Here is a 14,473-nt window from a genome sequence, read left to right on the forward strand (position 1 = left end):
GTGTTTGGGGTTTTTTTTTTTATTTTTTTGGGTGTATGTGTTTTTTGTTGTGTTTGAGTTAGTTTGTTGTAGCCTTCCCATTTTAGATGCTAAAGCTGATACTTGCCAATTACAGAAAAATGTTTTTCTGAATCCTAAGGAAACAGCTCCAGTGGAAATGAATTTTTTTTTTTGCCATTCCCATGATTCGTTGTGCAAGGGAAGGGCACATCTGCTCCTCAGGATGGCTAAAGAGGAGCTTTAAATTTCACTGAGCATTAGGGTAGCTTACCCAACTGTTTCCATGCTGCCTGGGTGGAAACGACGCACATATTCTCAATATATACATTTATTTTTCCATTAAGGATTTAAAAAAATGACTCACCACAGAGCTTTCCACCCTTGTAAGAAATCTTTGTTTTCATGTAGTAGATAGGCCCAATCTTATCATTAAAAAACAGTAAGAAATACTTTCAAAAAACAGGGGTGAACCTGTTTCAAGCTATTGAGAGCAAAACTAACTATCTTAAGTACCAAAGATGTACTTAGAGAGGGAAGGTAGTTCATGAGTATTGTGACAAGAAACGACCTGTAACATAACTACTGAACTTATAACAGATGCAGAAAACAGCACAGAAGACAGTGATTTGGAAGCACAAGCTCTTTTCTTGAACACTAAGGCGATCTTCCTTTGGAAATGTTTTAGTATATTCAACATATTTACCTTCTGCAAGGCAACCATTTGAAGTAAGTTAAAAGCTTATTTCTCTGTCCTTTTTTGTGTTTTAACTTTGAAAGGACTCCACATGTTGAAAGAAAGCTCTGTTTCACATTTTGCAGATAAGCACTGCACACACTAAAGAGTCTGAAAAACTACATTGATGCTAACTGAGCCAAAAGATATTTGGGGCTTTCAACAGAAAATGCACATAGATTTATTCTTGCTCAAAGGGTGAGAACTGGCAGCTAATAACTAAAAAAAGTGCTCTGAAATTCATTACTTGCATACTTCTCTACCATACTTCTTGCATTCCCTGTCTTGGCAGGCAAAACTATTCAAGAAGGGTATTAATTTTATATTTCTGACTTCTGTGGAAAAAAAAAAAGTGAACGGTTTTAAAATTTGATACCAATCTTGCTTCAAATCAAAGTGTTGGTTGTTTGTCATTTCTACAGTTTCTAAATGACCAAGTCAAGGTAATGTCAGATGACTGCATGGCACATCAGATCCGGGCACCAAAATCTCTATTTATCCCATATCCAGAAGCAAACAGGCAGCAACACTACAACCTCCCTGCCAAACCTAATATGTATTATTCCTTGCTATGGCATCTCAGGTATGAAGGAGTAGGACCATCTCCAAAATGATAAACTAATCTCCATGGTCCACTGACTGTGGTATTTCACACAAAACCACCAGCAGACATTGAACTGCAAGTGCAAGCCTTCTTGATGCAATCAAGTAGTAACAACCCTCAGTACCATGCATGAAATTTGAATCAGAGACACCAGACATCATGAACATTCTAGCCCATTTCTCCACGTCCTCTTCCTCTCTCTTTGAAATGGACCACTGGTTATACAACCACTTAATAACCTCAGCCCTGCTCAGAGATCTTCACTTTTGAGAGAGTGCCACCTGCGTTACTACAATGAACATTCCTCAGAGTGCTTCTCCTTAAAAGAAGGGATCCTTCAACGCTTGCAGGCTACCTTGAGTGGTGAAATTGAAGAGTGCAGGTTTCTCTCGCCCATTTGGTAACTTGACGTTTGGGTCCCGTAGTTCATCAAAGAAAGAATGCGCGCAGGCCTCCAGGGGCGTCAGGCGGGCAGTGGGGGTGTACTCCAGCAGGCGGCTGCATAGCGCAATTGCTTCTGGTGGAGTGCGGGGCCGGAAGACCTAGTTAAAAAAACACAAGCACAAAACAAGCAAGGAGAAACAGGTTGTCTGAGTATGCTTCATTTCCCTGCTGACCAAAAGCAAGTCAGAGCAATTAAACCTCTCACTGCCCAACAAGCTGGAACAAACTTGTGGTTTGTGCTAATCAAAGTCCTCCAGTAAGTATGGGAAAATCCAATTCCTGGGGTTGAGAAAGGGTTAATTGCAACCTCTTGCACTAGAGTGAAGGTGCAATGCCAGCAAGAGACTTCATGAGAGTGCACTCAGAAAAAACACAACTTCAGGAACCAAGGGGTAACTCATTCAAAAACCATGATACAGACAGAGAGGTGCTACCAGCCATGCATATGGGGTGGAGAGTGAAGGTGGGGCAGAGGGTTCAAATGAGCAGGTTTCACTGAATGCAAAAATCGAATAAGGTCCCGCTATGTGTGGGGGTTTTTTTTGTTGGTGGGTTTTTTTTTTTTTGGCTAGTGAATGAAGTCTTATTAACATGGACTTTTGCAGGCAGGCAGGTCAGATTGTTGCTATGGAGGCTGCTGTTCAACTTTGGAGAACAACAAGGAAAGTACGGGTGGGGTGCAGGAAATGCCTAGCTCTAATTTGCAAGTTAGTCCTTGAGTGACCTTATTCTGGCAAATCATTCCCATAAGTTTATTGGGATAATTCCTGCACATTTGGTATTTGTAAGGCCAGCTGAAAATTGCATCAAAAGAACCAACTATTTTACTCCAACAGATCTTTACCATGAGTGACTATAAAAAGGAGTCTTCCACTGCACTGTGTTTTAAACCTCTAACAACGGGTTCTATCCACCACTAGTCACACCCTGCCTCTCCTTTCCTATTACATCAAAAGCAAAATAGGAGGTGACCTGGATGGCCTCCTTAAGTACTTGTCTCTCACTAAGTTGCACATGATACACAGACTGGGGGGAAAAAGGGAATGTGGTGGGTGCAAGTGTTAAGTTCTGATGCCAGCATTTTTGGTAAGAACTGAATGAATCCAAAATGCTTTTGCACCAGCGCAAGTGAATACAAGCCACACAGCACCAAGGAGCAAAATATAGTAGAATAATTAAAAATATCAGTGCATGACATGCTAATTAATCACAGATGACAAACTTGAACAAGCAAATGTCCTGAAGTAGGTATGTTTTAAACCAAAGACATATACACTGTCTTGAATGCGAATCAAACATAAATGCTAAGTTCTCCAGGGACTGCAATTTTATCCCCTTGGTGCCCAGCTGGCACAGAAGCACCTGGGTTTGCAGCAGTGTGTACTCTACTAACTTTTGTGGCAGCTAATCCTGACCTGGGGAATCAAAAACCAGGTACCTAAAGAGCATGATTTATTTCTACTAGGAGGTTATTCTATTGCTTGGCAAAACAAACCAAAAGGGTTTTTTTCCACGAGGCCTGTAATGATGAAAATAAAGGCTTTAGCCCAACACTGCCAGCAGACAGCTGCTGATCACTGTGCTGTGAATGTATGGTCATGTGGAAGGACAACAGAAGCTGCTTGTGCCTGCTGCCTGCAGAGCTTGGATCGCTAACCACGGTGCACTTGTATCACTCCTAAATTGTGGCCTGACCAGAATAAAAAATCAAAAACTCTCTCAGATTAAAAACAAACAAACCCGCTTATCCTTTAAATGGTTTTATTTACTCCAAACAAGTAGGTCTTTAGGTAAACCCACAGAAGTGAAGTCACTTGGTATTCAACATGAGGTTAAACTACTGAGATGTGTCCCTCATGCACCTCTGCACTGATGTTTTAACAGGCTTGATTTCCCGTAGCTTGAAACTGAAGTACTTCACTCTCAGCTGTGTTTTTTCCCTCAGGACAGCTCACCTATCAGCTACTATACAGATTTTTAAAAAGGGAAAAAGAAAAAAAATTCTCTAAGGCAAGGAATACAAGCCTTTATCTTGAGCAAACTAGTAGACAGTCATAAATTTGTCATCTGTAAAAGGAGCTCTCATTTGTCCACTATTAAACTCCTAATTTTCAAGTCAGTAAAACCTTAACATGTTTCCTAAACCCTGCTGAGAACTGCTGAGCCTGCATTTAGAGCTGCAGTTAGTCTATTGGGTTAGGCAGTTTGCAAATTCTGCCCTAGGTGCTTCAAACCAGGGAGGAGAAAAAAAAAAAAATCTAAAATTAGAAGGCCTCACATGGCCTCTCCCTGCAACAAGTGATGACTACCATATGAAATGAGTTACAGGTCTGTGCCCATCTCTGTCACCTTGTGTTATGATATTTGCCTGGTTACTGCCTTGAGGATGCAGTTTGAACTAAAATTTCACTTCTAGCTTTTTTTCTCCTTTTTTTTTTTTTTTTCCTTCCAAGGCTAGGCCTAGTAATTTGAAAAAATGTTTAAGTACATACCCGTACTCCTGAGGTGAAATGTCCTGTTCCTGACGAGTCCTAAAGATGATAATGCAGTGAAATAATCCAAACAGGGGGAGTCAATCCAAAAGAGAATAGCCCAGCAAGGAAAAATATAGCCAATATTATAAGAAATCCATGGTGTGGGGGACATAGAAAATGTTTATACAATTAGAAACTTTAAACATCAGTCTCCATAGCAGCAAATCCAACTTCACCACAGTGTATGCCAAAAAAAAATTGATTGTGCAATGGTGAGGCATAGTATAGAAACAACTGTGTATTAAATTTATGTTCCAATGCCAGTGCATTTACTAAAAAAAAAAATAAAAACAAAAATGGAAATTAAAACTCTTAACTTGAACTAAAAGGGTAATTGAAATTCCCATCATAAAGAATTTTCAGTCCTTGGTCCTGGATATAGACGTCCACAGACAATGGGGCCAGATTAGTTTGTCCCCAGAGGTGCATCCCACTTGTAAATCTATCCCAGAGACACAATGTAAACTTTTGGGTGGTTTGGGGTTTGTTTTTTTCTTTTTTGTCTCAAAAAAACCCCACCTCCCTAGCAATTTATAATTTATGCTGAAGAGAAAGTAAAAATCCAAGATTGGTATTTGAATTTGGATGCTCTTAATTTGTGTGAGCTATGAGTGCCTCAGGCCGCCGCGGATTATTCTTCATTTTGGATTGACTTCCCCGCCACTGGATTTTGCTGGTGTTACCTCTTTAGGATTCTTCAGGAACTGGATGTACCACCTCAGGAGTACGGGTATGGACTGAGTTTCTCTCTATTGCGGGTTTATTCTCCCTATACCCGTCACACCCACTATTAAGAATTTTTTTCCCCTCAATTTGTCCACTCCCACCTCCCATCTGAATAACACCCTAAGAAATAAAAGCAAAACTCCCTGCATTCTCTTAGCTCTCCCCATTCAACACAGTTCCACCAGGAAAGTTGCCCAATTCGCCCACCGAGAACTACACGAGTGGCTGCTGCCCACGGCAATGGCGACACCAGCACTTCCGTGCCCTGGGGCACCGATGCCAAGGCAATAATGGTCCTGGCGCTCCATGGTCAGAAGGGCTGGGAGGGCAGACAGAAGATGAGAGTCGGGAGCTGTGAAGGCCCTTGCACACATGGCTCAGCAGGAGTTCAAGGTCTCAGTAGTTCTCAGTGAGGGAATGGATTTAGTAAATAATCCGCGGATTATTTTTAGTCTGCGGACTAAAATTTAGTGCACGGACTAAAATCCGGCCCATTGGAACAAAGTCTGTCTTGGTCTAAAATACATCTGGGTGAAAGCAAAAGAAGAATAATTCAAGAGAAAGGAAAAAAAGGAGAAAGAAAAATAATAAAAATAGAACAAAATAAAAATTAAGAAAAGGGAAAAAGCTAAGTGCACAAAGTAAAGTGTTTGGGCGGACTGACATTTAGTATGTAGACTAAATATGGCTGGGCAAAAGGCACAGCAAGTCCACAAACAAAAAAAAAAAATACCAAAAATAAAACACTGACAGGAACTTTTAAAGCAATCCAATACTACCCCACCGGCACAGCAATTCATTTTTCTAAAATGAAACAAGACCTTGTGTAAGGCTATTTGTCTATACGAGGGACCAAAGGCTCAAGTTTTCATTTTAAAAAATGAACCTGTTTTGGAGATAAACAAATGCAAAAAAAAAAAAAAAAAAAGAAAAAGAAAAAAAAAAGAAAAAAAAAGAAAAATAAAAGGCTTTACATACAATATTCTTCAAGGAAAATTTGCACTTGCATAACTCAAAACCTCATTTCTGCAAAGCAAATGAATTTAACTTTTTTTTGTTTGCCTTTTTTGTGTGTTTGTTTTTTGTTTGTTTTTGTTTGTTTGCTGAGTTACAAAGCTTTCTGAATGATCATGTCAAATGGAAATGCCAACTCATCCAAAGGCTCACCTTTTGGTGTGGGTTTTTTTGTTTGTTTGTTTTTTCTTTCTTCCCACTCACCCCTCCAGATCCCAATAAAACTGAGGGACCAGTGCAAGTTTTTTCTTTTTTTAGGCATGCTGGTGATGCTCAAACACTGATGGAGTGTAACAGCTAGACAGCAAGGCCAGATACCCTCCTCTCTCCTTTCTAAGTTACGCTGCTATCAATACAAATTTATTTTTATTGTTCCCTCTTAATTTTTCTGGAACTACCACTTTCTTGAACATCTCCAAAAAAACCTGCCAGGCTTAAATGCCTCTGGTGCATGCGGCTCTCATCCCCAAGCAACTTCAGCTTAGACAAAAGTCTTTGTGCTCTAGCAGGGGAGTCACTTTTTATCTTACTAATTTGAAATAGTTCCTACCCGAGTGGTGGAGTTCACGCCCCTTCTGATTTTTTTTTTTTTTGCATGCATGGAAAGATGAAAGAAAAAACAGGGAAAGCACAGGATTCTCCTATTTCTTTTCACTCGCATCAACATGCAGCTCTCAAATAAAACCACATGGGGCAAGAGCTAAGTATTGTTCTAACAGAATGGTTCCTCCGACTTTTGGTTCATTGACATTCTTCAAACAGACTTTCCATGCACAACACGGAGCTCTGTCGTCTTGGTCTAATTAAGCCCTAAAGCCAAAGCTTTGCAATGTTACACCAAGGTGCTCTTCTAGCCAGCGTGTATTAAAAGACATGACTTCATGCCATCAACTGCTGTGCGGTTTGCATGCAGATTGTGAATACCGCTCGCATGCTGTGCTCCCCAAGAGAGCAGAGGCTTCTGAAAATGACATCTGTTGCTAACACATCAAGTTTGTGACACCACAGTTAAAATTTTCCTCACCAGCTTCAGAGATTCACATGCTTTTGCCAAGAACCACCTACACCACCAATTCAGGGTGACAGTCTGTGCACATCTCCTTTCAGGTTGTAAGTGCATTTTTGATAGCACATGAATATTAGGTAAGAGAGAAATCTCCCTTTCACCAAAACCTTGTACTGTTTACAAGCAAAGTCATCAGATGTAGGATGTGACCCTCAAATCAACTTCTAAAAAATGCAATCACCTGATAGAATTACCATGACTTTATGACATGAATACATACTTTGATCAAGTTTAAACTATGTATTAAACTCAAGTTTAATATATAGTAACTTATGATAAACATGACATGTCCATAAACAAAGAGAGGAAAGACACATGCAAGATCGCAATGTATGCATTGAACTCCGACACAAAAACTCAAAGCTGCACCTGAAGCTCTGCCCTTGGGATCAGTATTGTTGCAAGGGCCCAAGAATTTCAGAAGGGGATTTCTGAAATACGTCATTTAGCTATTTTGATATGCATAAAACTCATGTTACAAATTAAGGTTAAAAGAAGCCCATGAAACAAAGACTGGTGTTGGGAGTTATTTCAAAATACATAGAAGCACCCCCCACTTCTTCCTCTGATTAAATCCCCCTGCATTTTTTCTAAAAAGCAGCTCATAAATAGTTAACACCTTATTAGTCAAGAATCCCTGTTCAGATGGCACTTGCACACACAGGGAAAATGAAATAAAGACAGAAGGGTTAAGTGGCTTACAAATGAGCCAATACAGAACTGGGAACAGAACCAGGAACCTGTCTCCAAAACTACTTCTTGTTGAGACCACACACTTGTTACTGGGCTCTAAGGACCAGGCAGAGACAGAAAAAGCTAGCATTTATTACTCTAAAAAAGAAAGCAATGAAGCTAAGCAGAACAAAACAGCTCCCCTTCTTCTCACAGAGCACCCTCAAAAATATATCTCTAGAAGTACTCTCAGCCTTGATGGGGCAGCCACTATGAACAGCCTAGACAGATATGTTGCAATGGGACAGTTGAACAGATGGAACATTGCAGACGACTTGTTAAACTTAGCATTTGATTTCTGTACTTGCACTGACGCAAATCATGTCTTAATGTTACATTAGTGCTCACTCATTTATTGTTAAGCAGTACTTTCTTTACTGCATAGAAATTGGGCAGAGAGAGTAATTTACCACCCCACAAACCTGCCTTCTTTTCTCATGCTTTAGATGGCGAGAATAGATTTCAAAAATCATGGCTTCTACAGAAGGAGCTGGGAAACATGAACATGCCAGAAAAACTTGGGTTTTTTTCCTTTGAAGTTAGGCTCCAGCAGAGCTGTTTTCACTCTGCTTGGAGAATCATTACATACCAAGTGAAAAACAGAACTGTACTCTTCAGAAAGAGGCACAAATCACCTCCAGTTCATGCTGAAAAAGACAGTTCTGCCCTCCTTCTGGCCATGACAGTCTGTCATGTTCCCTTGTCTCAACATTAGCAGTCAGGGCTGAAGACTTGTAAGAAAGGTGATCCAAATCCTGAACATTCATGTTGTTCAAGAGATTTTTGCTAATACACAAACAAAAACGCAGAAGGGCGACATCAGGACTATGAAGGGGGAAGGTGGAGAATGCCACTGCTCCACAATGAACTTATGCCAATTATGAAAATGCACCCAGAGAAACATCTAATCTCCACTGTACCTTTGTAGGTCACACCCTAAATACTGAAAGAAAGGTTTGCATTTTCAGTTTTAATTCAAATGCAAGATCACTTACAAGATTTGTGACAAAAGAACTTTAACTTTCCTTTGTCATCAGTTATAATTAGAAGTGACAAAAATGAGCTATTTATTCATTTTACTGTTTGGTATTCTTCCTCAGATCTACAGGATGAGCAGTCATTTTGGATGCATTACAAGCAAAACAATCTGCTTAAAAACCAGACAAGAACCAGGAGAAGGACAGGATGAAGACATGAAACTGACTCTGTAAAGTGGAAAAACATGCTCATGAGAGAGATCAGGCTCTTTACATCCCAGTCCCAGGGTACGGGGAAGACAACAGGACTGCCTGTTACAAGCACAGAAGTCAACATTCAAGGTAAAGCACGGTAAAAACAACACACACACACACAGAGGATACTCAAAATATTTGATAAATATTTTATAATATTAGCAGAAATTATTTAATACAGGCAGAAATACAGATCCAAAAACCAATACCCAAAACTAGCCTGTAACACAATCTGTTGTGGTTCCACACAACTTCTGCAGCCAGGAGTGGCCAACTGTTTTGGAAAAGTGCCAAAAAGGACGAGCTAGAGCCTGAAGCTTCACCTTAGACACTGCTTTCTTCTTCTTTGGCTTGAAGACAGAGACAGAAGAGCACTCCAAACAGTATAAATAATGGAGAAAAGGAAGAAAAAGGAAGTTCTTACAAAGTTGGGAGTGATTCTGCCCTAATCTGCTGCAACTTTATTGTGATGGCAAAGTGCTACAGAGAGAGGCCCTTGTGTATTCATCCACAAGATTGCAGTGCAGAAGGCCAGAGATGCTCAAATCCAAGCTAGACAAGACAATCTCAGTCTCTCTCTCCCCCTCTGTCCCAGTGTTAAACAAATTGAGTTCTGTCTTTTTCCATCTCAACACTGACTTGGAAATTATGATTCAGACACCAGCCAGCTATAGATTTGGGGATGGTGAATGAAGCCATTCTCTCGAGTACACTCAAACTTATCTCACCAACTGTATATTCAAAAAGTGCCTGCATGCGTGAACAATTTTGAAAGTATCTTCAGAAAGGAGAAACAAAGGACACTAAACACACCAAAGAGATGCACTGTCCATTTTAAAGAGCTGCCTGCAATGGAAACTGCTTTCACATCTATACAATGGAGACAAGGTAAAGGTTACAATTTGATTAAACAGCCTTTGTTGATATAACCCACTGTGGTGTTCTTCTGCCATCACAAACCATGGCATGCTTGTAGCTCAGTAGATAAGTCTGTTCATTACACTGCCATTACAGCCAAACATATGGAAGTATGCTTGAGTGGTGAAGAAAATCCAGATGAGTCATCAGCCCCATGCACAAGAGACCTAATCTAACATATATAATTATAGATTACATTTACTACAATCTTACTCAAATGAGGTCTTCTACTAGCTGGGTGCCTGTGAAAAGGCAGGCTGTCAGAGACAGACATTTTTCATATTTCTGGAAATAATTACAGCACTGACTTTGTTTTTCATAACCCAAAGGATCTGAGATCTGAAGGCGGCATCTGAGCAATGCCAGGATAAAGGCCAGCTGTAATGAGGCCCTGATAAGCAATGCCTAACAATCTCATCAAGCATGCGTTTGGACTTTTGGCAGCCATCTCACTGCCTTTGGCCCCCTCCAAAAGGGAGAAAGCTAATTGCCAATGCTGAACTTTAACAGCCCTCCGACATAGAATCTTGCACTTGCATCTCAGATTTTCTTCTTGGCTTTCTAGTCACACAGCTATAAAGTCTAGATGAAGCTTAGTTGAAAGAGAAACAATTAAAGATTAGTAGCAGAGATCAGACCGCACTTCCAAGAAGCAGGAAGGCTCAAGTTGTTGAGGTGGTTGAAAGAGAGAAGGAGAGTTTTGACCTAGTTAAAAACAACAACAGCAAAGCCTTCAGAAAGGGAAGTAACTTGTTCAGTGAGCCAATACAGCTGAAAAAATTGACAGGTTTTCCAACCCAAAATAAGCCTGAGAGCAGGGTTGTGCATGTAAAAGCCTATCCATTTTTTTTTCATACTGTATCAGCCACTCAAAAGACATCTCCACCCCTGCAAAACCTTGCTTCTCTTATAACTTAGTCACAGACATGGCAGAGCAGCAGTGGGGTGCACCTCCATGAATACAAAATGTTCAATACTATGTAAAAACAAAGGAAGATTTGGATGAAAAGAACAGCTCCATTACTAAATTAAGCACTCTGGTATTCTGAAGGGGATCCCATCCAAGAGAACCAAAGAGCCCCTTTTGGGACTGGGGTACCTAGGGAGAAGAGGAGAAAAGTCCTATTTTGAAAGAACTGTTTGAAAGATTCCTGGAAACATCAGATTCTCTTTTCTTTTGCTAGCCAGGGACACACTGAACTCCAATCACTGTCTGCCTCATGCACGCAACTGGTATAAAAAACACACACACGGACTTGGGCAACACAGAACTACACTGGAGAGAAGAGAATAAGGCTTCCATTTTATAATTAGACTCCAGCTCTTAAATTATAAAAAGTATTTCAATCTTGAATTGTCAATAGATTGAAAAAACAGTTTAAGAACAGCTTGCACTGTGAAAGCACATTATTGCTGCAGCATAGAAAGATTTTTTAGAGCATTAGCTTGACTCTCCTAATCTATTAAGATTCTTGCTAATTTGAGATTTCTTTCTTACACTGCTACATCACACTGAATATCAATACTGTATTAGGACAATACCAATCCATTTCTACTGAAAAGTCTAAAATGCATCTGTAAATGTAGACTTGAAATTTCAACAAAGCTTTTCCTCAAAATTTCAATTTAAGCCTGAAATTGAATGGATATGAGAAACCATATTCCTTCATAGGCTCAATCAATTTCTCCAGTTTTTTAAAAAACAAACAAAGAAAACCCCAAACTAGAACCTACTTCATTCTATTACTGCACCAGCCACCATTCTTCTCCACCTAGTAGGCAACAGCAAATTGTAGATTGCAACACCAAGTAGGAAAACAACATATCTATGGCTGACAAAAATTATCTAGAGAGCAGACCAGAATCAAGTACATTGAGTATAAAACCACAACACAGAATTTCAGATGCCATTCATAGGTACTATAGAGCTTCCAAAGAAAATTCTTAATTGCTGTCCACACACACTTTTGCAGACCAAGAAAACTCCCTGAAGACAAAAGCAAACTATGCACTTTACTTCTAGAAAGATCATTGGCCTAGATACAACCAGTTTCAGACCACAGAGAAGTTAAACATCCAGATAGTAGCTAAACATGCAGTTTCACTAGGCATCTCCATTGCAAGAAGTTAACCTTTGTACAAACCCTTCAACTTTGAAAAATACCCATGTTGTATTGAACATCACAGAGCGACAATGAGAACGTCCTTGTGTCAAAGGGATTATAGTGGGGAGTTACTATATTCATTCAATCTCTCTCAAATGCTGAAAACTACCTGCCTAGTTCTTCCACAAAAAAAACTCTTCTCTCTCCTGACTCTACAAAAATAACAACCTTCTAGCTACTGTAATCTTCAGCAATTCTTTATCTTAGATGGCAAAGACTTGTGCTTTTGAGGCTGAAACTTAAAGCTCACATCCTGCTGGCAGCTACCTGGGGCACTCTAGTTACATACATGGATACAACAACAACAAAAAAAAAAAAAAAAAAAAAAAAAAAAAAAAAAAAAAAAAAAAAAAAAAAAATCCGTATTTGCACTTCCACTTCTCCAGTCATTCCTTTTTCTGCACATTATTAGGTGGCCAGAGGCCAAAAGTGCTTTTTCTCCTGTTCTTTTCAATTCTAAGATACAGAAGCTCCAAGAGGATGCATGCTCACTGCTGTACTGTTACACCAATACAACTGGGTGAGCAAGACCAATACTATGTAATACTACCACTTAAATCCGACATGGCTCAACTTGCTCAAAATGTTGAGAGAACAGGCTCTTTAGAAGGAATATACCAAGAAGATAAACATTATTATCAACACCACACTTAACAATCCATTATCTTAATTTAGCATTTGTATAATAAAAATATGTATCTCATAAATGTCATGTAACTCAGCTGTGATAAACTGGTTTCAATATTATTCTATATCCACCTGATGTCAGAAAGAGTTGCGTGCAGAACAAGCTACGCTGCCAACACAGCTCTCCAAAACTAATTGTGCCCTAATGCAGAATGCAGATTTCATCTTCTGCCAAGTTCTTCTCAGTTCTTTGTAATTGACTTCGTTGCATTTGTTAAGACCAATAAAACATAAATAGAAGGAAGTCCCAGTTTTTTTCTTGAAGCTTCCATCTGTCAAAAGGTCTCAGTTGTGGTCTAACAGACTATCAAGTACATACAGATGATTCTTAAGACTATTCAGGCAGAAGAGAAGTTGCATAGCTGGCTTCGATGCTTAACTCTGCGTCCTACAGTACATCTCTGCACTCCTACTCCACTGCATATTAATTTAACCCTCTCTAATCCAAGTATCTTCAGGACAGCAATTCAAATGTGACCCTAATATGCAGTGCTATAAAGCTTTTGCACTTATTTTTGCAACTTTTAGCATGATGCAATTCAGAACTAAAGAGACCACTCACAGAGTAGGTAGGGGTTGGAAGGGACCTCTGGAGATACCTGCTGAAGCAGGATCATCTAGAGCAGGCTGCACAGGAATGTGTCCAGGCATATTTGGAAAGTCTCCAGAAAGGAGACTCCACAATCTCTCTAGACACCCTGGGCCATCACTCCAGCACCCTTGAAGGAAAAAAGTTTTCATTTATGTTCAGGTGGAACCCTCTGTGTTCTGGTTTGTATGCAGTTGCCCCTTGTCCTGTTATGGGGCCAGTCCCATCTCCTGTCTTCCACCCATTGCTAAGATCCCCTCTCAGCTTTCTCTTTTCCATGCTACAGAACTCCAGGTCTCTCAGCTTCTCCTTGCAAGACAGACACTCCAGTCCCCTCATCATCTTCATGGCACTCCATTGGACTCACTCCAGTAGCTCCCTTACCTTCCCTGAACTGAGGAGCCCACAACTGGACACTCATTCCTAGGAATTTCATTTGTTCTAACATTTTCCCCTGTTAACATAACGTATTAAAAAGACTCACTAGATTTACTGGCCTCTCACACTGTTACAAGCCACTTAACACAGAAAGAAAGAAACTCTGATACAGAAGTACAAACAGGGATTAGTGGGGAAAATGAAAGTCGTGTGTAACTCATAAGTAGTGACCTGCAGTACCTGACCTGGCAAGTACCTATCAGATACATGGCCTGATACCCTGCTGATTAGTTTATCCAGAGGTTTTACCACAACAGAGCACCTGGTCCAAAAGAGTCTGACGTGTACACATGCTCAGCTAAAATGCAATCCTTCCACACATATGCACTGCTTTCTTAGCAGAAGGAAAGCTGAGCTGTTCAGATATAATGAGAATATATTGACTGCATCAGACATTTCTCATAATTTCTTGATATGTGGAATACAGCTTAATTATGTGGCAATGTGTTTGTTTCAGTGCTAGCAGTTCCCTCGTTGATAACAGAGGTTATAATATTGTCTGCAATAGTGTCTCCTTGTGAAAGGTAGATGTAAGAATTCTTAAGAAGTAACTCCTAGGAAGAACAACTCCCCTTAACAGCACACCTATAG

The 14,473-nt window shown here is 39.9% G+C and overlaps 1 protein-coding gene across 2 annotated transcripts in view; it reads right to left on the bottom strand.

Moving 5' to 3' along the window:
- Window positions 1-14,473, bottom strand: part of GSK3B (glycogen synthase kinase 3 beta) — a 145,508-nt gene that overhangs the window by 11,465 nt on the left and 119,570 nt on the right. Inside the window, exons 9-10 of one of the 2 annotated variants that reach the window (XM_054400479.1) lie at window positions 4,274-4,312; window positions 1,693-1,879 (exon numbers count right to left, since the gene is read on the bottom strand). In XM_054400479.1, coding sequence (XP_054256454.1) covers window positions 1,693-1,879; window positions 4,274-4,312 — 226 coding nt within the window. The remainder of the gene's footprint in view (window positions 1-1,692; window positions 1,880-4,273; window positions 4,313-14,473) is intronic. The other variant, XM_054400487.1, reaches the window with a different exon arrangement.

This window comes from Indicator indicator, chromosome 1 (assembly GCF_027791375.1).
Source record: "Indicator indicator isolate 239-I01 chromosome 1, UM_Iind_1.1, whole genome shotgun sequence".
NCBI lineage: Eukaryota > Metazoa > Chordata > Aves > Piciformes > Indicatoridae > Indicator > Indicator indicator.